Genomic DNA, 25503 nt, shown 5'->3' with positions numbered 1-25503 from the left:
GCCAATAACCCTTGAGTCTACTGTCTGACAGTAAAAGTAATGAAAGACCAAAGGATTGGCTTATCATTTTAATATACAAATGTGAAGTGAGATCAATACATTTTCTCTGCGACCTTTTGGACAAACATGTTCTTTTGTTATTGCTGAGGGGACCACTGGCCTTCTCTATCCTGTCCAAGAAGGTAAAACTCTGTGTCTTGGAGTAAACAGGACATGTTAAGGGGTCAAAGGCCACATATCTTCCCTGATTTGTGTCTTTAGGTGATGTGGCTCTTAGTTAACATACATACATAACTGAAGTTTGTATGATTTGACCAATCAAAGATAATTTCTTTGTTCCTTCTCCAACTATAATATAATGGGGTTTGCTTTTTGCTCGCTGAGATGAACTGATGTAAGTCTTTGTGTGTTCTGTCTTCTTATTGTACAATATTTTTTAATCTTCAACCCAGCAGTATTTTGTATATTATTTCATATTCGTGTTTTGTGTTTCAGACAATTTCCACGATATGACTCATGAACCAATCTGTTGAAGCCTGAAGCCCCTGAGCATCTCTTTGGTATTCTTCGGCATACGGGCAGCAGTTCAGCATGTACAGGAAGTATTGAGGGCAGCGAGTATGTATGAGAGCTGATATCAGTATCAGCAACAGCTGAGTCCAATCAGGTTGAGTCGAGTCTAGTATGAAGGTTGATGGTACTGAACGTTCAGCAGCGAACGCATAAACCTACAGTAAAAACGTGTCAGTCAGTCACCACCTGCACTGTTTAAAGCGAGCTAAATGTTGTCACACAGAAGTCAAGTGAGTTTTTAATACAGTTTAACGTTGTAATTCCTCCATTTTTAATGCTAACATCTAGTCTGGTGACATATAAAAGCAGAGTAGGAAGGAGAAGGTGAGGGCTTTTATTAGTTTACATACTAGTTAATAAACTAAAATGAGTTAGAAAGGAAGAAAGGACAAGAAAATGTCTTGAGCTCCAACAAGAAGACAATTCCTCTTTCTACAGAACGACTGTAGAAAGTTGATGCTGTGGATGAACCAACATGACAAAGTTGTGCATCCCTCCTAGCTAGAATGTTTTGTTCAGAAATGCGGTGTGCTTCACAGAGTCTGTTCAGTCAGAACATCTGTCCTGCTAACTGATCCAACGCGGACCTACACAGAAGGAATGTACAGTATATCTCCACCATGGAAATCAGTGTCTGGACAAAAGATTGTTTTACAAGCTGAATCATAATTACTATGAGTTATAAATGTGTGTTTCAGTAGATGAAGCACTGAATTTTAAGGTAGGTGTATCACCTGAACATTTCATTTTGAACATTTTGAGAATTCTGCAAGTTAATACAAAAGCTAAAATATGTCTGCATGTTTTGGGAAATAACTGGCAGTAATGGAGGCTGTATGCAGACAGCAGTTATTTAGCTTAAACATGTAAAACCACTGGTATGGTCCTTTTATCCTCACATCAGCCATAACCTTGACTACTCTGGTTATCATGTCCCATTTTGCTGCTCTTTTGCTAATTTATAGTACGGGACCTGTGTGTGTTTCACAATGTGCTGTAAAGATTTTAGTATTTTTAGTACTTTATACACAAGCAGTAGTAGTAATAGTACCAGGATCAGTAGTGTGAATAGTTGTTGTAGTAAAAATATTACCGATCTGGACTTTGTCAGGGCCGATATCGAAGTTGCTGACTGTTTGATTTAGAAAGGATCTAATGATTGCAAAGTTTGTAAGGCCAATGCTATAGGATCCGTCGATCAACAGCACGATGTCAGCCTTGGCTTTGCTTTCACACTGAGAACCTGGAGGAAAACAGAGGATTGTGGGATATAAGACACAAGAGACCAAATGTTGAAGCAAGACTAAGGCTGTGTCTGAAATCACTCACTATTTACTTCAAAGTGCAAATTTATCCAATATGTAGAGCCTAAAATGTTCCACAATGGATCAAAAAAGTAATGTTCATGTTGTGAACACTACAAACAAACAAACCCACAATGCCATGCATTGCATTTTATAGACACCAAAATTAGCGGTGTGCGACTCCACAGCAGACAGTGTGTATTAGTGAGTAGTGAATGAGTGAACCAGGGAGGGATTTCGGACACATCCTGAAAGTCTACAGTCATGCTAACAGCACTGTGAGACTGTACACAGTGGTGTTTTGAGCTAAATGCTAACATGCTGACATTTAGCAGGTATTATGTTTACCATGTTAACCATCTTAGTTCAGCATGTCAGCACACTAACATTTGACAATTAACACCAAACAAAAAGTACAGCTGTGTCATTAGTTTTGAGACTATTTGGACATGAACCAAACTTCATCCATTCTCAGCTGCTTATCTAGGTGCTGATCCTCCTGGGGGATCCAGAGGTGTTCCCAGACCAGATGAGATACATATAATCCCTCCAGCGTGTTCTGCACTGAGGTCTCCTACCAGTTAGATGAGCCTGAACACCTCCAAAGGAGGCACCTATTTTCTCTTTCTCTCTTTTTACCTGTTGATTGGTGTTTATCTTCAGCCTGGAGTCCTGGAGAGAAAATCAGAAATTTCACATTTAGATTGGAGAAGAGCTGTGAACTGAACAAACACAGAGCTGTTTCTGGACATCTGGAGGCTCTAGAAGAGACAGACAGCAAGCTAGACATCTTAAGAAAAGGTGTTTGTTCTGGTCTGTATCAGTGGATGAGTTTGTAAACTTTGCTCTGTTTCTTTACAATCTAAGTGAACCAAAAATCATCTCTAAAAGCCAGGTGAGAATGTTCTCTCTTCTCATTGGTCAGATGTGTCTGGGGCGGGAGCGAGAAGATAAACACAGGAAGAAGGTCCTGAAGAAGCTCCGATCTGCCCAAATACCAAGAAGACAATGTACTTGTTTGTTAGTACAGGTCGGACCTTGTTGATTTCACTCATCAACATCCCAGCATGCAAAGCGCTCCTGGCTACGGGAGCCATTTAGCTCAAACTTGAAGCCGTGTAATTGGTCAGGTGGAGGCCACATCACGTTTCAACCACAAACGAACCAAGACCACTTCCTCTAAAGGATCTCTGTGAAGTTATTTTGGTCTGAGGACATTTGCTGTGTTCAGATCTGCCCAAATGAAATGAACTAAGGAGGAAAACCAACCAGAATCTCTTTCAACTAGACTGAACTACACAGAACTACACAATATACACTGTAGAGCATTGTCAAGTTAAGCTAGCTGCTGATATAGCCATGGCTAGTCTTAGCTAAAGCTAAATGAAGTTACTTTTTCCCCATGAGCTGTTATCTGTAACATAATATGTAAACTTATTCCAGCTAAATCCAAACATGATGGAGACAAATAAAACAGTTAAACTACTGCTAAAGGTGGTTTAGCTTAGCTTAGTTTAGCAGAGTAGCAGTAACTTCCACCTGAGCTGTTAAATCAAGTGGAATTCATGTGATTTTATTTTTGTTGCGCTATGTGTAAATGTATTAAAATGTACATTTATTATACCTGTATTAATTTAATTTTACAGTATACCTGGCCTGGAAGACACAGTAAAACCGATATTTTCATCATATAATCTGAATATGAATTATAAATACAATAAAGTTTATTTTCTATGAATAAAGAGAGCTGGATGAAACATGACATTTTTATAGATATTACGTTTCCCTCACATTCCTGCAGATTGTGTAAAGGTAGACTGCAGTATGAGGTATTATTTTTGGGTGAAATAATCCTCGTAAAAAGACAACAACAACAGAAAAAAAAAAAGATGGAACAACAAACGTCTCTCTTTGCCTGGTCAGCCTGAAACTTTAAGACCTTTTTTCTTGACCTCACTGCTTCTACTTTCTGCTTCTTTGAAGAGCAGCAGATGAGATGAACACATGAACACAAGCTCAACAGACGCTTGTGTGTGTGTGTGTGTGTGTGTGTGTGTGTGTGTGTGTGCTTATATTTCTCACATTGTGAGGATATAAATCTTCACAGTCACATTGTGGGGACTCACTTCCCTTTTGTGGAAAAAAACTCAAGTTCCCATAACATAAATCATTAAATCTTAAAATGAAGACTCTGTTTAAAGCATTTGGATTGTTTTAACAATCTTTAAGCAATGACAAGTGGAAACTTTTAGGGGTTAAGTGTGAGAAAAAGCTTGACAGAGTTACAGGAAGCGGCTCAAACAAATATATTTGATAAGAAAAAAAATTAAAAAGTGTTTCGCAACAGTCAGTCCTATATGTGACAAGAAATGCTCTTGCACTGCCATGGTAACAGAAGTGTACTCTGTAATCTCACATCAGATGCTAATCAGTTTGTCCTCAAACACTTTCCTGTCACAGAAAAACCTCTCAACTTCATTTTGTTCCCATTAAAACAAATTGTTTTCTGTCATCGAGGAAGTTTGCAGCTGATTTAAAGGAACATTTGAGAGGATTAAAACATCTTTTGTTTGTTTTTAAATGTCATGTTAATAGTTTTTATTATTAACCCTGTAAAGCCTAAATATAGAAAAAAATGAGCAAACTTTTTTTTTCACCTCTCAGATGTTGTTGTAGGCCTCTGATGCGGAAATTAAAGGGTTTTAGGACAGCTAAAAGCGATTGTTGTAATATTGCAACAGTGGACCTTACAGGGTTAAAAGGAACAAAAAAAGTCTTAAAAAAGGTTAGGGTTAGGGTATGTCTCCAGGAAATTAATGTCTATGTAATGCCCCTAAAAGTGACCTGCGACAATGTGTGTGTGTGTGTGTGTGTGTGTGTGTGTGTGTTTGTGTGTGTGTGTGTGTGTGTACTTGTGTTCCTCATGTTGTGGGGACATAAATTCTGCTGGACTGGACAGCTTCCAGGTGTGAATGTGCAACTGTGTGAATGTGATCAGTGTGTTCCTGAAACAGACAGCATTGCTCTCAGTGAAACCCTCCTGAATAAATAAAGGTGAAAAAATGACAACAGAGTGGCACATAAAGAGTTGTCTGTAACAGACAGTCTCACCCACTTAAGGCAGTGATTGGTCAGGTGTGTGCAGGTGTGAAAGTGGCTTGAACTTCACTTGTCAACTACGTCTGTCAGGTTTCATGTCACCATCAGAGTGCAACACTGTGAATGTCTTCCAGGAGAAACTGTGTGATGTGCATTTTGTATATGTGCATCAGTATGTATGTATAAGTACACATATAACCCAACCGGTCAAAGCAGATGGTCTGCTTGAGGTTTCTACCCATTAAAGGGGAGTTTTTCCTTACCGCTGTCGCCAAGTGCTGCTCATGGAGGAATTGTTGGGTCTCTGTAAATTGACCTGCTCTATGTGAAGAGTGCCTTGAGATGACTTCTGTTGTGATATGGCGCTATATAAATAAAAATTGATTGATTGATTGATTGATATAACTCTCCTGTAGCTCCTGATACTTTCATGTAAATGTTTACTGGGCTACACTGTTATATGGAAGCTCTTTTATGTCAGATTACAGCAACAAAATAACACATCAAATGATTAAAACACATCAAATAATGTAAAATCCAAACATCCTAAATAAACAGCTCCAACAATCCACAGTCACCCATCTGATAATGAACACAGAGGTAGAATAATAAAAAGTCACTTATTAAATGAGAAAAGTCCAAAAAAGAACCTCCTCACAAATGAGGAGCTGGCCTGTCAATCAAACTGCCTTCAAAGTCCCTCCCTGTTCTTCTAAATATACCCACAGTCCCTGCAAGGTGACGGTCACGTGACCCACAAACAGCCCGAAGACGTCAGCAGGATTTTACATTTATATGCTTTGAATTTTCATTATTAGATGATGAACACATGAATTATTGGTTTGTTATTAGAAGTTAAAGTGATAAAACTCATTACAGCAAGTATCAGAACTTTTACTGAACACACTTCACTACATTTTACTGACCATGTTGACTTTTACTGCAGTTTTCAAAGCTGCTGTTTCACTTGAACTCAGTATTTTTACATTACAGCAGAGTCTTACCTGAACTCCACAGCAGCAGCAACAGCATCAGCAGGTGATCCATGTCCAGGTAGACGTCTGTCTCCGTCTCTGTGTCGTCTCTCTCTGCTCGTCTGTTGGACTCATCGTATCCTTTTATATTAATCAGATGTGGTGTTTCCCCTGAATCCTTTATCTCTTCATCAGCTTCATGTGCTTTCTGACAGGAAGCTGCTGGCTGAAATGGCTCTGAGCTGCTTCATCATGTGACTGACAGCTAAAGTAAATGAAGGACGTTTATCCAACGCACTTCTCATTCATACACACTCCAGCCTGTTATTTGCACTGGGGATGGGGGGGCTTCCATTTAGAAAAGATGGACCAACCAACTAAAACTTGATGCTCACATGTGGTTTGGATCACCATGACAACACGCAACCGATCATGACAGCTCATTTGGCTTGTAAGGATCAGAGCTATTAATATATTGATTGACAGTGAGATAGACCAATCAGCGAGTCTGAGGATAAACTCACTGATGAGCAGCTGAGATTATACTGCTGTTACTGTGGCAACATCACAGCAGTTATTGCGACATACAGCAGTGACTGCTGCAGAGTTGTTTGTGTGTTTTCAGTTTTTTTAAATTTTATTTACTGTTCTTTTTATTGAGTGCAACATAAGTTAACACAAAAACACATATGACACAGGACAGTACAAACAAAACAACAAGAAGAAAAATTAATAAATACAAACAAAATGTTGGCTTAATACTAGATGCGTGTGTGTGTGTGTGTCGGGGGGGAGGGGTCGAAGGGATGAAGATGCGACAGGGTGAAACCAGTATGGGTCGAGACAGATTTAAAAAATCTTTTATTTATTATTTATTTTATAGTTTGTTTGTTTGTCTGTTCATACTCCCCTTTCTCTCCTCCTCCCCCGTCCTTGTTCTCTCCTGCTTCAGGCCTCCAGGCCTGTAGGAGGTTTCTGGCCTGTTGCAGGTCAGATCCCCTCTAGAACAGCCCCAAACCTACAGGAGGGGTCTGTTCATTTGGGTCTGAGGAGCAACTTTCTATCTGAAGGAGGGTTAAACAGCGATCAGACCCTCAGACACCAAGCTGGGTGTCTTTTCTGGGGTGTTTTCCAGAAATCAGGTTTAGTGCAAACTCTGAGTTTCTTCACCCTGAGATGAGGGAAACTCAGAAAGAGATGTAACTTAAACTCTGAGTCACTCCGAGTCATCACTGCAGAGTATGACAGTATATGCTACTTTAACAAGAACCTCCAGCTTCTTACTCTGAGTAACGCTTCCTACATGAACACAGATGGAACAGTTTTGGTTCATTCACATGAGATTTCTGTATTTCTGTTTTTTTAATGATCATGTGTGTTCTTGTGGGGATGAATATTTAACGATAAAATGAGGTACTTAAGATTTGAAACCAACCAATCAGAGGCTTTAAAAAATGTGCTTCTGGTTATTTTCCCCCCAAAAATCAGATTTTCTACCATCCATATTGTTAACAAGCTCATTGTTCTTGTTTTATACCAGTTTTCACAAATTTCAAAAAAGTGTTGGACAAATTAGAGTTTTGACCAGATGATGGCACTAGATGAAACAAACTTATTATGATTTATCTTGAGGAAAAACATGAATGTTTGAACCACATTTGGTGGCAATTTGTTTAATAGTTGTTGAGATATTTCACTCAAAACTACAGGTGGACTGACTGAGAGATGCACCCTGCAGCCATGTTGCTGTCAAGGATAAAACACACTAGGTTTCACACAAAAAAGGTTTTTAAAATATAAAAGTGATCAATATACAATTATTTTCACCCTGATTTATGTACCTTTACATCAACACATTTCCTGTTAAAAGAAGACTCTGATCAAACTGCTGACGTCAAAGAAAGGAACCTGTCTGATTATTAAAATGATTTACGAGCTGTTTGACAGCCTTCTGCACACGATCAGGGATATAACTGCAGAAATACAAAATGTTTTTAGGTAAATGTAAAGATTTTGAGACCAGTTTCTGTTCAGATACTGACCTGATTAAACATATGAAGTATTGACCATAACGTAAAAAATTCATCTGGATTCTTTAACTAAGGTGGAAAACCACCAGATCCTCATGATCAATAAAGTTAATAGATGACACACTAAATATAATGACTTTTGTTGTGTGAAGTCACATCTCTGCTCTTTTTACCTGGCAGTTAATGTTATATTTCATAAAAAGATCATCTTGTTTATGATGGTGTTGAAATGAGGACATGTCTGTTCCTCTGCTATTGATTTTAATAATTAATCATTATCTGTGATAATGATTGTTTGTTTACAGTGTTCCCATAGTATTATATTAAGAATTTACCATTGCTGCCAGCCACTCAAGTTATACCTACTCTTTAGGAATTATAAGGATTTCGGTTCAGCATTCAAATAACACATATTCAATGACACCTAGTCAAGCTGTCAGAATTGGCTGTTTACTCAAGTGCTCCCCTTTTTTAATTAAAACACAGCATGCCACTGGTCCTGTGACACATAGATAGTTTGTACCTGGCTGTTACTGTTATGCATTCCAGCCTGAGTAAGAAATAGAGCCTGTTAGATAGAGCCACAGGGTGCTACCAGGCTTTCTTTGATAATGATTAATTATTGCTGAGTAGCCAAACTTGTCGGAAGGCCCAGCAAAATGGTGCCCCGTGTGAGTCAAAGTATTATTGGCAATTATTCATAATTGTGCAATATTAATTTCAGTATAATTTTGGAAATTTGTTTTTTTCTCAATAAAAAAATCTGGAATCTAAAACCTTTAGACTATCCAATAGCCTTTATATTCACTATTCACTATTTTTAAATTAACACTAAGTGTGCAGATTCGCCAATGACACCACACCTTTACTGTGATTTCAGCTTATTGTTTTTTTTTCTTCGACAGGAAGAGAACAACCGAACCTTTCAGATCATTGAGGTGCAGGTGTTGTCCAACTGGGGCCACCAAGAGTACACCTGCATGTATCGCTTCAGAGTGCACGGGACGCCGCAGAGTTGATTATTTACTGCACAAACAGTGTGGAGACAGCAGAGACACACAGTCACTCCCTGCTAACTGCTACTAACTGTGCCTGAGGAACCATAGACTTCTTGATGTCTAAGTGTTGTCATTTTCCTGTGGAAAAAGGACATGCTGAAAGCTTTGTGATGTATGTTTTTTTTGTCAATAGTTAATATTTTATATCAGTGTTTTCTATTTGCTGTGTTAAAGGTCTTTTTGAATGTTTTATCCCATTTTTCTTTTATTAGTTGCATTATTGCAGTGTAGTAAAACAGTTTTGAGCAGAATGTTTTCACATCTGTCTGTTGTGCTCAGAAACACTGTAACATTTAATATTAGAGCTTTTTTAATGCAAGAAATGATGAAAGTCACATTATCTGGTCCACAGCAACACGTTTTTTAAAGTTTTTGTGGATTTGATTCTGTGTAACAGCAGAGACCATCAGTGCAATGCAGATGTCAGAGTGTCCTTAAACACACCAACAGGGAGGGTTTTCAGAATCACCTCTGATCACAACCTCAGTGCTCTGAGGTGATAATGGACCTTTGACAACAAATGTTTGAACTGTTCTGATTACACACATCAGGCAGAGTGTTTGAAACATAAAGTCAAAGATTACTGCTCAAATGAAATGAAAATACTTTGCACTGATGTTTTTCCAGTTTTATTTATTCTTGTATAACTCCCAAACCCACAAATTAAAGCAAACATTGCGAAAATTGGAAAGGATTTGGCGTTCCACCAAAGTAGAAGAATCTCGCTTAGTCTGGCAAGATAGTCTTAAAACATATAGGAAGGCCCTCTGTAATGCCAGAGCCGCCTATGACTCAGCATTAATAGAAGAGAATAAAAACAGCCCTAGGTTCCTTTTCAGCACTTTGGCCAGGCTGACAAAGAGTCATAACTCTATTGATCCATGTATTCCTATAGCTCTCAGTAGTAACGACTTTATGAGCTTCTTTAATGATAAAATTCTAACTATTAGAGACAAAATTAACCACCTCCTGCCCTCAACAGGCACCGTTCTCTCCCCAAACACAGGCACCTTAGAAACAGCAGTAAATCCTGACATATATTTGGACTGTTTTTCTCCAGTAGACTTTCCTGAACTAACTTCAATGATTTGTTCAGCTAAACCATCAAACTGTCTCTTAGATCCCATCCCAACTAGGCTGCTTAAGGAAGCCTTACCCTTACTGAGCACTTCTTTACTAGATATGATCAATCTGTCTTTAGTAACAGGCTATGTACCACAGTCCTTTTAAGTAGCTGTAATTAAACCTCTTCTTAAGAAGCCTACTCTTGATTCAGGTGTTTTAGCCAATTATAGACCTACATCTAACCTTCCATTTCTATCTAAGATCCTTGAGAAAGCAGTCTCTAATCAGTTATGTGACTTTCTACATAACAATAGTTTATTTGAGGATTTTCAGTCAGGATTTAGAGCGCATCATAGCACAGAGACAGCACTGGTGAAAGTCACTAATGACCTCCTAACTGCATCGGACAAAGGATTTGTCTCTATACTTGTCCTGTTTGACCTTAGTGCCGCATTCGACACAATCGACCATCAAATCCTTTTGCAGAGACTGGAACATTTAATTGGCATTAAAGGAACTGCATTAAGCTGGTTTAAGTCCTATTTATCAGACCGATTTCAGTTTGTACATGTTAATGATGAATCCTCCGTGAAGGCAAAAGTTAGACATGGAGTTCCACAAGGTTCTGTACTTGGACCAATACTATTCACCTTATATATGCTTCCTTTAGGTAATATTATTAGGAAACACTCCATAATTTTTCATTGATATGCAGATGACACCCAATTATATTTATCAATGAATCCAGATGAACCCAAACACCAAGCATGCCTTAACGACATAAAGACCTGGATGACCTGCAATTTTCTACTACTAAATTCAGATAAAACTGAAGTTATTGTGCTTGGCCCTAAACACCTTAGAAACACATTATCTAATGATATAGCTACTCTGGATGGCATTACCCTGGCCTCCAGCACCACCGTAAGGAATCTGGGAGTTATCTTTGATCAGGATATGTCCTTTAACTCCCACATAAATCAAATCTCAAGGACTGCCTTTTTTCACTTACGTAATATCGCAAAAATCAGGCACATCCTGTCCCTAAAAGATGCAGAAAAACTAGTTCACGCATTTGTTACTTCTAGGCTGGATTATTGCAATTCCTTATTATCAGGCTGCTCTAACAAGTCTCTAAAGACTCTCCAGCTGGTCCAGAATGCAGCTGCACGTGTTCTGACTAAAACTAGAAAAAGAGATCACATTTCTCCCATTTTAGCTTCGCTACATTGGTTTCCTGTAAAATCTAGAATAGAATTTAAAATCCTTCTCCTAACTTACAAAGCTCTTAATGGTCAGGCACCATCATATCTTGAAGAGCTCATAATACCGTATTATCCCACTAGAACACTGCGCTCCCAGTATGCAGCTTACTGGTGGTTCCTACAGTCTTTAAAAGTAGAATGGGAGGCAGAGCCTTCAGCTATCAGGCTACTCTTCTATGGAACCATCTACCAGATTCAGTCCGGGGTGCAGACACCCTCTCTATGTTTAAGAGTAGGCTTAAAACTTTCCTTTTTGATAAAGCTTATAGTTAGGGATGACCAGGCTCGCCTTGGATCAGCCCTTAGTTATGCTGCTATAGGCCTAGACTGCTGGGGGACTTCCCATGATGCACTGAGCTCCTCTCTCCTCCTCCTCCTCTACATCTGTATGCATTCATGTAACATCAATGCATGTCAATAACTTTACTTCTTCCCCAGAGTTTTTGTGCTTTCTCATCTCATAGGAACCCCGGGTTCTGGGCTGAGCCTTCGCGGTCCTTCACAGTCCTGATGGCATCCTTCCCTGTCTGTTGATGCTTATACTTATTGTTGTTGTTGTGATTGTTGCTCTTCTGTCCCCCCTCCCCCTTTCCCTCTCTCTTTCTCTCTCTAAACCCAACCGGTCAAAGCAGATGGCCGCCCACCAAGAGCCAGGGTCTGCTTGAGGTTTCTACCCGTTAAAGTGGAGTTTTTCCTTACCGCTGTCGCTAAGTGCTGCTCATGGGGGAATTGTTGGGTCTCTGTAAATTAAAGAGTACGGTCTTGACCTGCTCTATGTGAAAAGTGCCTTGAGATGACTTTTGTTGTGATATGACGCTATATAAATAAAAATTGATTGATTGATTGATTGATTGTTGTCAGGTCAATGAAGATGAATCAGTTTGTATATTATATGTGAAATGTGTTGAGACCTCATTTTTTACGTTATATATATTTTTGTTGTGTTTTTTCTTTTTTTAGTATGTGATTTCAAGATGTTATAATAAAGATGTGAAATTTGAAGTTTGTTTTTTTTTCTCTTTTTTTGGTTTTATTTTATTATTTTTAGATTTTATTTCGTCCTGTTTTTGGTCCACAAGTTTGTCTGAAAAACACTGACGTGAATGAAAGCTTGAGCGTTCACGTCATGTTGAGACTTAAGAGTCAGAAAGAATTTTCACGTCAGCCGACAAGTTGCAACCCAGAAGTTATTCTTAATAATTGCTTATAACTTATATATAAATGATCAGTAAGTGACTTATTAACCATTAATTAATGCTTATAAATCCTTTATAAACAGTGACTGATCAGAAAGTGGTGCTCAAAGATGAAACATTTGATCTGACTCAATAAATGTTTGATTTATTGAATTTTGTTAACTCAAAGAACATAAAAATGCTGAATAACAATTTTTGTGCTCAAACACTCAAGTATATAAAAGGCAGTGAAGAAAAACTGGATGTATTTTATAAAAATGATTTCTTGACTCAGACCATAAAACTGGATTCATGGAAATCTTTAAGTAAAAAGAAAGCTGTTGACATGAGAGATTAATAATGACAAAATAAAACTATATGCAGATATTCAAGTATTTTGTGACAGTTTTGCAGATGTGTGTGAGGTTTGTTTTTCCTGAGTCGACTGATGGGAGCTTTTTGTAGACAAACAAAAGTTAAGTTTACAATCTGCGTTAAACTCATTGTGTTTATCCTGTAATTCTAACAAATGAGTTGAATGCGTTTCCTTCCTCGTAAAACATTTGCAAAATTGTTTGTTCAGTATTTTAAAGTGAGACTAACTTCTGATTAACAGTTGTAAAACAAGTGTAAAAGTAGCACATGTAGGGAAGAGTCATAAAGTCAACTAAATGAATTAGCAATGTCTGTTATACATGTTATATGTCTATATCTATATCTAAAGCTTGCAAACATGAATATAAGCTGTTGATCATTCCAGACCAACTGAAGCACTGGTAACTCATAAATCATGAGGTGCAGAATTGTCCAATATGACGTCACTCCTTGAGATATGGGCTGCAAAAAGCTGGTTGGTTTAACACATGAGACTGAAAGGAGAGATGAAACCTTTTCTGCAGTGATTTAAGTGCTACTTTAAAGGGAATGTCTGTGTAAAAAATATAAAATCCTCCACTGAGCAGATGGATGTTTGTGTGACTCCTTGGAGGTCCTACTCTGCTCTCTGAGCTCTTTCCTCTTCAGCCGGCTCTCCTTCAGCTTTGGAAACACCGAGGTTATAAGAATCCAGCTCAGTGTTCTCCTGTGGGCCTGACTTCTGCCCCCTGCTGGCCTGGAGAGACATGACAACACAGATCTAAGTTACTGCATCAGTCCTCTCTTCAGTTCAATATAAACAGGCTGAGTGCTTCATTTCAACCAGTCCTCTAAACAACAAACATGTGTTCAGTACCTTCCGGATGAAATAGATGGCAATGATGAACAACAGCAGAGTCACCGACAGGACGACCAGTGTGATGATCAGAACTGTTGGATCTGACGAGACACATTCAGTCATCACATTAGATCACATGACATCATAAGAACAACAGCTCCCATCAAACAGAAACATGGCATGTGCTAGAAAAGCAAACTGGACCATTGTTTTGTGTTTTGTACTATATTCTGGTCCTATATCTGTTTTTTTCCAACTTTTTCTTGTTCTTCTTTGAGTCTTACCTCTAACATTACAATTAGGGAGGACCAGCATCTTCTAATCCAAGCAGAAACAAATAAATTAGTCTTGGGCAAGAAAAAGCTGTTTTTAAACTTAATAGGTGTATTGTTGGAAATATCACCTGTATTAACATCATATGCCAACGAGAAGCTCTGTGATTATGTGTACAGGGCGAAAAAAAAACAATTTTATGTTTAGTTCATCTTTAACATCCCATATGTGACTTTAATGACTCTTCAAGTGTAAACGAACTACAGGGATTACTCCCCACCAGTCAGTCAGACCCAAAGAAGACTTTTGGATGAAAGGCGAGATGTCTCGAAGAATCTCAAACAAGTGAAGTTTCCTTTGACTTAACTCTTCTGTATCTACTCTGTTTTTTACCATTATTGTCATTCACTAATTCATTTGCTGTCTTTTTCTTTTCACTACAACACAGTTGTTATGGTTCAATAACATTAAAGAAGCCGGGAAGGAAACAGTTTACAGTTCCTTCATCAGATTCTGCCTCAGCTCTCTGTAGGTCGCTGGGTCGGTCCTGCTGCCTGATGACTTTTTATCATGTTTTACAAACATGGAAACAAAGTCAGTGTGACGTCTGAGTTCCACTGAGCTTCACACTCTGCTTCAGCTTACCTGTGACAGTGAGAGACAGCAGACGGCTCTCAGAGGAGAAGTTATGAGAAAAAATAAAGACTTCATAAACACAGCTGTAGTTCCCATGGTGGGCAGGGTCTGCAGCAGGAAACAGGAAGTCAGCAGAGTGATTGACAGCTGGCTGGGTGTAGTTGTATGTTGTGTTGGAGGAGGTGAAGGTGAGGCGGAAGGAGCCTCCTGGGTACTGAGGCTGGATGGAGCAGCTGATGGTGAAGTCGGAGCCCCGGCGCACCTGAAACCCCTGCTGCTGGGCCTTGGAGACCCCGTCCATGGTAGAAGACATAGAGATGATTGGCTGAACCAGCAGGACTGTAAACACAGAGAGATGGTTGGGTGATTCAGCATTTTATGGGGGTTTGAAGAAATGAGCCTCCAGGAACAAACTAACTTCTCTACCCTTTAGGATGCCGTCATCCTGGATAGGTTTACAGTTCAGTCCAATGGAAACCACCGACTATCACTGTGACAGAGGACGGAAAATATTACTGTCATAGATGATGTCACTGATGGACTTACCTGAGCACATGAGCTCCACAATGGAGGAAGAGGAACTTGATGATGCACATTCCCTCAGTGTAGACCCAGACTGAACACAGTCAGATCTGATCCTCCAAACAAATCTTTTTAAATTAAATTAAATTTTTTAAAAATAACCTCAAGAAAGGATCAAGAAATAAGGGCGTAAAATGGCAAAAATAACTTGTAAAAAAAATAAAGCCAGAAGAAGGACCGGAAACAATGGTGTAAAAAAAAAAAACCTTCAACAGTTATAAAAAATAAAAGAGCATAACTGGATAGAACTGGATAGAACTGGATATGCCAGGCATAACTAGTTCAGCCCAAAACCTATGTTGGGGATTTTTGGCCTGCAACAGATGATGTAAAGAAATTATAAGGGTGTAATTGGCTAGTATGAAGAGGCTGGACAATAAGCGTGCCCTATATCAGACAAAAGGGGACACAAGGGGAGTAGATGATCAGTGTGTTATTAATATGTATCACAGTTTGATTATGATGGACTCTTTGTTTACCTAAGCTGCTGTTGGTACTGTTACAGAGGTTGATGGTGAGGTTGTTGACGATGTTCAGGAGGGATGAGAAGTCACTGAGCATGTACACGTGGTTTTTAATAGGATCTGAGGCGATGACCCTCAGCTCATCCTTGTTTGCATACCCTACACCTGAAAGAAAAAATATTGTTAAAATTGTACCTTAAAAAATGATTCTGTTCTTGGGTGCTGGAACACAGGAACACATATTTTTATTATTTAAGACAGTGGAAAATGCAAAATATAGGGCAGATTTTAAAGCGCATGTTCCAAATATTCCCCCCGAAAATGTGCGAAGATATAAAATACCAGTCAAATGTTTGGACACACCTTTCCACTCACTTGAATGAGAAAGTGTGACCAAACCTTTGACTGGTGCTATAGAGGAATCAGCAAATAAGTTCAGATCAAACCACCTTCTTGGGTGCTGGAATGCAGGAAAATATATTTTTATTATTTTTGACAGAGGAAAATGCTAAATGTATGGTAGTTTTTAAAGCGCATGTTCCAGTTTTTGACCGTACATAACATGTATAACGTGTAAATGTGATAGTTGGTAATAACATGTTAAAGTTTGGAATACAACATCAGTCAGTAATGGACCAGGCTCAATGTAACGTCAAATAAATTTTCATTCAGTATTTTCCCTGCATCCTGTGGACTTGTGAGCACATTTGGTTTCCACAAGAAAAGTGGATTTAATTCAGTGGAATGCAAGTCAAAACTCAGATACATCACAGATTAAGAGGCCTGAAACTTGGAACACAGTAAAACGGCCACTATACCAATAGCGTAGACCTCAATGCCGGTGTCTCTCAGGTGCTGCGAGGCGAGGGATACGTTGTCCTGAGACTTTCCATCAGTAATCAGGATAGCAATTTTGTGGGAGTCTGCACGCATTCCCACATTGGGTTTAAAGATTTTATCGAGGATGTGTTTCAGAGCTTTTCCTGTATGACAGTAATAAAGAGGATTTAAAAGGTGCAGAGTTGAAAAGCTGACTGTTGCAATGACTGTTAAGTGACTGACAGTTGGAGCACTTCCACAACCTTGTTAAAAATATCTGTTTCTTTGATAAAAAGTCAAATCTAGAAGCCTGTAGACATAAAAACTGAGAGAGAAAGTTAACTACGACTCCCAAAATGCATTTCAGTTGGAAACATCCAATCACAGAGCTTGTGAGATGCTCAAATCATTATGATTTTGAATGTTATTGTATTATTATAATTATTATAATCACTATCACTATAACAGCAGCAGCAATCTTTGATTCATAATATTATAGCATGATACTGTATAATAATGTAATATCTCAATATTAATAATTATAATAATATTACAACTATTATTATCATAATACAATTATAATTATTATTACAATCAGACAGCGTGTTGTTAAATCACCTGTGTAGGTTCCTCCTCCTCTCTGGCGCAGCTTGGCCATGGCCTCCAGCAGGGATTGTTTGGTCTTGTGGGTGTTCAGCTGCCACTCGGTCCTTGGAACTTTAGAGTACTGAACCAGACCTGCAGAAAACACACAGAAATGTGTAAAACTGACACACTGACCAAGCTTTTGTTTTTAAAGGATAATGAGAATAGCAATGATAATAATGAGTATGAGAATAATAATTTACACTGGGTGTTCTTGAACAGATGCATTGGTTTATTACAATTATTATTGTTATTATCTTGTTAGCATCTTTAGCTCCAACATGCATCCACATATCACATGTCTCACGCACACTCATGCCTGAACAAATTTGCATATGCAAAGAAGGACCAAAGGGCTTAAAGGACCATTCCAGCAGTCCAGTCCAGTACAACTAACAGGCTAACAGGCTAATAACCCCTGAGTCTACTGTCTGACTCTGGTATATGAACGAATCTGGTGAAGCCTGAAGCCCCCGAGTGTCTCTTCGGTATTCTTCGGCATACGGGCAGAAGTTCAGCATGTACAGGAAGTGTTGAGGGCAGCGATTATGTATGAGGGCTGATATCAGTATCAGCAACAACTGAGTCCAGTCAGGTTGAGTCAAGTCTAGTATGCAGGTTGATGGTACTGAACGTTCAGCAGTGAGCGCATAAACCTACAGTAAAAACGTGTCAGTCAGTCACCACCTGCACTGTTTAAAGCGAGCTAAATGTTGTCACACAGAAGTCAAGTGAGTTTTTAATACAGTTTAACGTTGTAATTCCTCCATTTTTATCGCTGACATCTAGTCTGGTAACATATAAAAGCAGAGTAGGAAGGAGAAGGTGAGGGCTTTTATTAGTTTACATACTAGTTAATAAACAAAAAGTAGTTAGAAAAGAAGAAGAGACAAGAAAATGTCTTGAGCTCCAACAAGAAGACAATTCCTCTTTCTACAGAACGACTGTAGAAAGTTGATGCTGTGGATGAACCAACATGACAAAGTTGTGCATCCCTCCTAGCTAGAATGTTTTGTTCAGAAATGCGGTGTGCTTCACAGAGTCTGTTCAGTCAGAACATCTGTCTTGCTAACTGATCCAACATGGACCTACACAGAAGGAATGTACAGTATATCTCCACCATGGAAATCAGTGTCTGGATAAAAGATTGTTTTACAAGCTGAATCATAATTACTATGAGCAGTAGCAGTAGTAGTAATAGTACCAGGATCAGTAGTGTTAATAGTTGTTGTAGTAAAAATATTACCGATCTGGACTTTGTCAGGGCCGATGTTGAAGTTGCTGACTGTTTGATTTAGAAAGGACTTAATGTTTTCATAATCTTTAGAGCTGATGCTCCCAGAATCATCGACCAACAGCACGATGTCAGCCTTGGCTGTGCTTTCACACTGAGAACCTGGAGGAAAACAGAGGATTGTGGGATATAAGACACAAGAGACCAAATATAGAAGCGAGACTAAGGCTGTGTCTGAAATCACTCACTATTTACTACAAATGCACTCTATTAAGTAGTGAATGAGTGAACCAGGGAGGGATTTCGGACACATCCTGAAAGTCTACAGTCATGCTAACAGCACTGTGAGACTGTACACAGTGGTGTTTTGAGTTAAATGCTAACATGCTAACATTTAGCAGGTATAATGTTTACCATGTTAACCATCTTAGTTCAGTATGTCAGCACACTCACATTTGACAATTAACACCAAATCAAAAGTACAGCTGTGTCATTAGTTTTGAGACTATTTGAACATGAACCAAACTTCATCCATTCTCAGCTGCTTATCTAGGTGCTGGTCCTCCTGGGGGATCCAGAGGTGTTCCCAGACCAGATGAGATACACATAATCCCTCCAGCGTGTTCTGCACTGAGGTCTCCTACCAGTTGGATGAGCCTGAACACCTCCAAAGGAGGCGCCTATTCTCTCTTTCTCTCTTTTTACCTGTTGATTGGTGTTTATCTTCAGCCTGGAGTCCTGGAGAGAAAATCAGAAATTTCACATTTAGATTGGAGCAGAGCTGTGAACTGAACAAACACAGAGCTGTTTCTGGACATCTGGAGGCTCTAGAAGAGACAGACAGCAAGCTAGACATCTTAAGAAAAGGTGTTTGTTCTGGTCTGAATCAATGGATGGCATGATAAACTTATTTCTGTTTCTTTACACACAGAAGGAAATCTAAGTGAACCAAAAATCATCATTAAAAGCCAGGTGAGATTGTTCTCTCTTCTCATTGGTCAGATGTGTCTGGGGCGGGAGCGAGAACATAAACACAGGAAGAAGGTCCTGAAGAAGCTCCGATCTGCCCAAATACCAAGAAGACCTTGTTGATTTCACTCATCAACATCCCAGCATGCAAAGCGGTCCTGGCTATGGGAGCCATTTAGCTCAACTTGAAGCCTTGTAGTATGTCAGATGGAAGTTGTATCACGTTTCCACCACTAATGAACCAAGACCACTTCCTCTAAAGGATCTCTGTGAAGTTATTTTGGTCTGAGGATGTTTGCTGTGTTCAGATCTGCCTGAATGAATTGAACCTGTAACATAATATGTAAACTTTGAACCAACATCTTGGTAAATGAGTTTGTTATTCCAACTAAATCCAAATATGATGGAGACAAATAAAACAGTTAAACTGCTGCTAATGATAGCTTAGCTTAGCTTACCTTAGGAGAGTAGCAGTAACTTCCACCTGAGCTGTTGAATCAAGTGGAATTCATGTGATTTTGTTTTTATTACACTTCATATGTAAATGTATTAAAATTTACATTTATTATACCTGTTTCAATTTAATTTTACAGTATACCTGGCCTGGAAGATACAGTAAAACATACTTTTCATCATATTATATGAACTTTAAATACTATAAAGTTTATTTTCTATAAATAAAGAAAGCTGGATGAAACATGATAGTTACATTTCCCTTACATCCAGACTGCAGTATGAGGTACTCTCAATTATTTTGGGGTGAATTAATCCTCATGAAAACACAAAAAAAAAACAACAAAAAAACAAAGAAATTTAAGGAGCAAACATCTCTCTTCGTCTTTGCCTGGTCAGCCTGAAACTTTAAGACCTTTTTTCTTGACCTCACTGCTTCTACTTTCTGCTTCTCTGAAGAGCAGCAGATGAGATGAACACATGAACACAAGCTCAACAGAGTTGCATGCATGCAGAGTTAAAGGAAAACTATGGTTCATTAAAACTTGTGTTTGTCTCACATGTTGGTTTGTTTCCTGTCTGATCATCTGACTGCTATCAGACCTATCAGACGTGTTTTTTAGTGATGTCATCATGTTCACAGATCTCAGATATTAAAGGCCCCATGAGACGAAGTTAGAGCATCTTTAGCTTCTGTATTGTGATGTATGTCCCAGTGATAGTGAGTGGTGTACAGTTACTAGTTTAGTTAGTTTAAATCAAATCCTTTGCACTTGATTGGACTGCTAAAAAGTGGGCAGGGCTTTGAGTTTAGTGCGACATGCAGCTTCAGAAGGAAACAGAGCCACAGAGGACGCTTGGCTCCACACACATCTTCCTCACCTGTTGAAGGAAGGACTCTTTTTAGTGTCCGGTATGTACTGGGTCAAACACACCGAGCGCTCATGAATCCCCGACTTTTTCCATTCATACTGCCCACGCCCACTCACTGTTATCGTAGGGTACTGCTCACGCTGCCTGCTATGGTGGTGCTGTCCACTCAAAACATAGTAAGTGGGAAAACCAATGAATGAGCGGGAATCATTGTCTCAAACGAGGATGTCAATAAGTGACTCTAGACAGCCTGGCAGCTACTCACTGAACAAGATCAAATGAACCGTTCTCTCTAACTGGGACGTATGAGTGAATGAGGTGCCATTGAATCGCACTTGAGTCAAGACAGATGGCAGGTTACATTGAACAAGACTGAACAAAGTGCTCTTGAACTACCCAGTGAACAATAACTGGGATTTCAATGTTGATTTCAAGTTGAAAACTGGGTGATATTCAGTCTTGGTTTCAGTCTGTCTTCAACCAGCTAAAATGCTGTTACAACATCAACTTGTCACAAAACACACATTTGTTTAATCTTTTTGATCATTTGTTCAGTTGTAGCTTGAAAGAGAAGCGATATTGATTAGTGTGAAGGCATTTCCCCAAAGTTATATTGCACTGGTAGGTAAAATGTGGTCTACATGAAGACGTAATTCCAATGCATTAAACTTTCATATAAAATGTCAAAAATATGGAACTATATAGTAGGAGTGGAGCAGCTCCAAATCTGGTATTTTTGGTGCAGTGGTCAGCGCAGTCGTCTGTGGTGTGAGAGACTGGGATTTAAGACGCGATGTTGGAAACCTCTTTCACTAGACCATATTTCACCGGGATTTTCAATAATGAAATTTTACTTCCTCTACAATGTGCAAATAATAGCAACAGTCATTTTGAACCCTAAGTAAGAAACCACAAACAAATTTCTTAGTTGAAAGCCAGAAATTGCAAATCCTGGTGAAATATGGTCTAAATGTGAATGTTTAATCAACGTAAAGTAAATAGTCAAATAGTCGGTGAAAAAACGTTCACTTTGGAACCTGTTATGAATGTCTTTTCACCGGTAACCGACCTTGTTTTTGACTCAAAAGTAGTTTAACAATGTCATGTGATGCTACTTCAGTACACTTTAACAACAAACATTACTGGAACCATTATATATATATACCATATAAACTGCAAATGAACATTTAATATCCAGGAATTCCCACTATAGCCAGTACCACCAACCATCACTGTGACACATTAGCCACAGTTTCACCCATTGACCATACACAGTCCAGCCATATGTGTACTAGGTTTTGACCTAGTCTTGTTGGACATATATTTGGCATTTAACAAGATAAATGAACACTTAACACAGGGACACAGGATTGAAACTGGAAAGATGTATTTTTCATTTCATTGGGCCTTTAATTGTTGACTATGATGTTGTTATTCCTGATAGAAATTATGGACAAAACTATGAAAATAAGTCATAGTTAGTTATATTATAGTGCAACAGACCGGTTCAGATAGAGTTAATGTAGCACAACAGATCTGAATGATTTCAATACCCAGAAATCCTGTGTGGTGACATCACATAACCACTGTGCTATTTAAGGACTCTGTGTGTGTGTGTGCTTATATTCCTCACATTGTGAGGATATAAATCTTCACAGTCACATTGTGGGGACTCACTTATCGTTTGTGGAAAAAACTCAAGTTCCCATTACATAAATCATTAAATCTTAAAATGAAGACTCTGTTTAAAGGTTTTTGATTGTTTTAACAATCTTTAAGCAATGACAAGTGGAAACTTTTAGGGGTTAAGTGTGAGAAAAAGTTTGACAGAGTTACAGGAAGCGGCTCAAACACTTATATTTGATAAGAAAAAAATTTAAAAAGTGTTTTGCAACAGTCAGTCCTATATGTGACAAGAAATGCTCTGATGTTGCCATGGTAACAGAAGTATACTCTAATGTAACTGTAATCTCACATCAGATGTTAATCAGTTAATCATCTTAAGTTTGTTCACATTAAAACAAAACAATGTTTTTTGTCATTCAGGAAGTTTGTGCAGCTGATTTGAAGGAACATTTTGAGAGGATTAAAATATGTTTTCACGTGTCATGTTAACAGTTTTATTATTAAAAAGAAGAAAAAAGTCTTAAAAAAGGTTAGGGTAAGTCTCCAGGAAATTAATGTCTATGTAATGTCCCCAAAAGTGACCTACGGCAATGTGTGTTGTGTGTGTGTGTGTGTGTGTGTGTGTGTGTGTGTGTGTATACTTGTATTCCTAAAGTTGTGGGGACATAAATCTGCTGGACTGGACAGCTCCCAGGTGTGAATGTGTAACTGTGTGAATGTGATCAGGGTGTTCCTGAAAAAGACAACACTGCTCTCAGTGAAACTCTCCTGAATAAAAATAGAGTGGCTCATGAAGAGTTAACAGTTAAGATACATGACTTCTTGTAACAGACAGTCTCACCCACTTAAGGCAGTGACTGGTCAGGTGTGTGCAGGTGTGAAAGTGGCTTGAACTTCACTTGTCAACTACTTCTGTCAGGTTTCATGTCACCATCAGAGTGCAACACTGTGAATGTCTTCCAGGAGAAACTGTGTGATGTGTATTTTGTATATGTGCATCAGTATGTATGTATAAGTACACATATAACTTTCCTGTAGCTTCTGATGCTTTCATGTAAATGTTTACTGGGCTACACTGTTATATGGAAGCTCTTTTATGTCAGATTACAGCAACAAAATAACACATCAAATGATTAAAACACATCAAATAATGTAAAATCCAAACATCCTAAATAAACAGCTCCAACAATCCACAGTCACCCATCTGATAATGAACACAGAGGTAGAATAATAAAAAGTCACTTATTAAATGAGAAAAGTCCAGGTCTATGTTTAACTTTCACCACCAGATGTCACAATTTCATTATTTAAGAAGGGTCTTCCTCATGTGTTGCTCATGTCCTGCACCGGCCTGTCAATCAAACCTGCCTTCAAAGTCCCTCCCTGTTCTTCTTAATGTATCGATGCCCAAAGCGGAAAACCTCCTATCTGCAGAATTTCCTGATTGGCAGATTTCATTTGGATGATGAGAACAAGGAAGGCTGCTCAGCTGACCTTCGTTGTGACAGAAAAGTCACCTGGCGAAAACCTCCTATCAGGTTCGCTGGGAACATGTTGAGGTACAAAACCTCCTATCTGCATCATCACCAGACCGAGCTGAATTCTGACCCTAGTATACCGGGCCGCTGCTAACCATTTGGAGGCCATAAGCATAATTGGTCATGTGGGCTCAGTTTTCTCTTCTTCCACTTTTCAGTTTTTTTTTTCAGAGACTCATGTTGTCTCTTACTTGCCATTATGCCTCATTCATGGGCGGAGCTAGACTCTCAGCACAGAGGGGGTGAAGCATTCTCAAAGAGCCTTTCTAAAATACTCATTTTAAAATTCACAACTGTAAAATAGCTGATATATCTTATTCATAATCACAAATTGTTATTGAGCCATGCAAGCATATATTTCAGGAAACATACAGTGAAGCCACTTTGAGACAAACTTGCTCTGAAGAACAAAAAAGAAAACAGGTTGCCAGCTGCGTTCAAATGTTTCAGCACTGAGGACAGCATGTGGTGCTCTACATACACCGACTGACCAACAGTTCAGCACCACCACCAATAGATAGAGACAAGCCAGGTGCTCTGTCTCTGCACCATGTCTTTCTAACACGGGAATAACAAACATAAAATAGACACAGCGGTCTACAACACTACAAGGTCTATTCAAATACAAAGAGGACAGTCTGCAACACCACAGGCAGTGACACAGACAGGTGCTGAGATGCAGTAAACATGGAGTTAAACATATTAATCTAACATTATGACTGATTTCTTCATAACTTTTAAGTTAATAAAGACTAATTATGGATGTTTCACTCACCAGTTGTTGTCCCTGCTTAGACTGCTGTAGTTTAGCGTATCGTTAGTCCATTTGTGTATTTCTCCATCCTCCATGGAACAAAATAATCTGAACAGTTTAACAGACTTTGTACATTTCATGGTCCCTTTTTAAAACTTCATCCTCCTCTCCTTCATGGTGGCAAACCTGCCAACCACTTAGTCCTTATTAGTGTTTATGTCCCGCTCAACACGCAGCAAAGTGAGGTTGGATAGTTTGGCCTCATCCACACACGAATGCAAACAGCTCTTAATGAGCCTCAGAAGGCTGAAACTTTGTCTGACAAGTTTCATTCACCATAAACATAAAAAGACGCGAATATCTCATATTTTGGATAAAGTTTTCAGCGAAATAACGCCGGGACTCCACCAAGAGCGCGTGCGCCGCGTTCCGGTTCCGACGCGGTGTTGCTCCGTCCTCTGCACAGTCCGAGGCGGGGCGTCTTCACTACGGGGAAGCCTTCCGCCGTTTAAAGTCAGTTGCACTCCTCCTACAGTAATTACGGCAGCCTAGTCAAAGCTGATAAAGTCCCTAAAGGCTACCGTAATTACTGCAGTAGCAGGGCAACTAAACTGCCCAATTTTGTTAACTTGCTCCTTGATTTTTGTACTTCTGCTATGGTTAAGTAGGCTACGTAGTTAAATGGTTTCTTTATTCATCTGTTTTAATTGCGTTTATTGTTGATATACGACCAGAAGTCTGCATGTGTCTGACTTCCTGCCCAGCTCGATCTGCTGTGTTGCTTGAGGCGGCTTCCGTAAAAAATAGACAAGGCACCTATCTTTGTGTTAAAATGTAATAATGTGATAATTATCATGACGTTTGTATCAACCTTAATTTTT

The 25503-nt window shown here is 38.9% G+C and overlaps 1 protein-coding gene across 1 annotated transcript in view; it reads right to left on the bottom strand.

Moving 5' to 3' along the window:
* LOC137172722 (scavenger receptor cysteine-rich type 1 protein M130-like) overlaps positions 1 to 25246 on the bottom strand; it is a 29971-nt gene extending 4725 nt beyond the window's left edge. The window contains exons 1-6 of the mRNA XM_067577329.1: positions 24644 to 25246; positions 19115 to 19147; positions 18422 to 18571; positions 17149 to 17268; positions 16530 to 16694; positions 15727 to 15876 (exon numbers count right to left, since the gene is read on the bottom strand). Coding sequence (XP_067433430.1) covers positions 15727 to 15876; positions 16530 to 16694; positions 17149 to 17188 — 355 coding nt within the window. The 5' untranslated portion in view covers positions 17189 to 17268; positions 18422 to 18571; positions 19115 to 19147; positions 24644 to 25246. The remainder of the gene's footprint in view (positions 1 to 15726; positions 15877 to 16529; positions 16695 to 17148; positions 17269 to 18421; positions 18572 to 19114; positions 19148 to 24643) is intronic.
* Between the last annotated feature and the right edge of the window lie 257 nt (positions 25247 to 25503).

Source organism: Thunnus thynnus, chromosome 20 (assembly GCF_963924715.1).
Source record: "Thunnus thynnus chromosome 20, fThuThy2.1, whole genome shotgun sequence".
Classification (NCBI taxonomy): Eukaryota; Metazoa; Chordata; class Actinopteri; order Scombriformes; family Scombridae; genus Thunnus; species Thunnus thynnus.
This window is presented reverse-complemented; position numbering and strand designations above follow the sequence as displayed.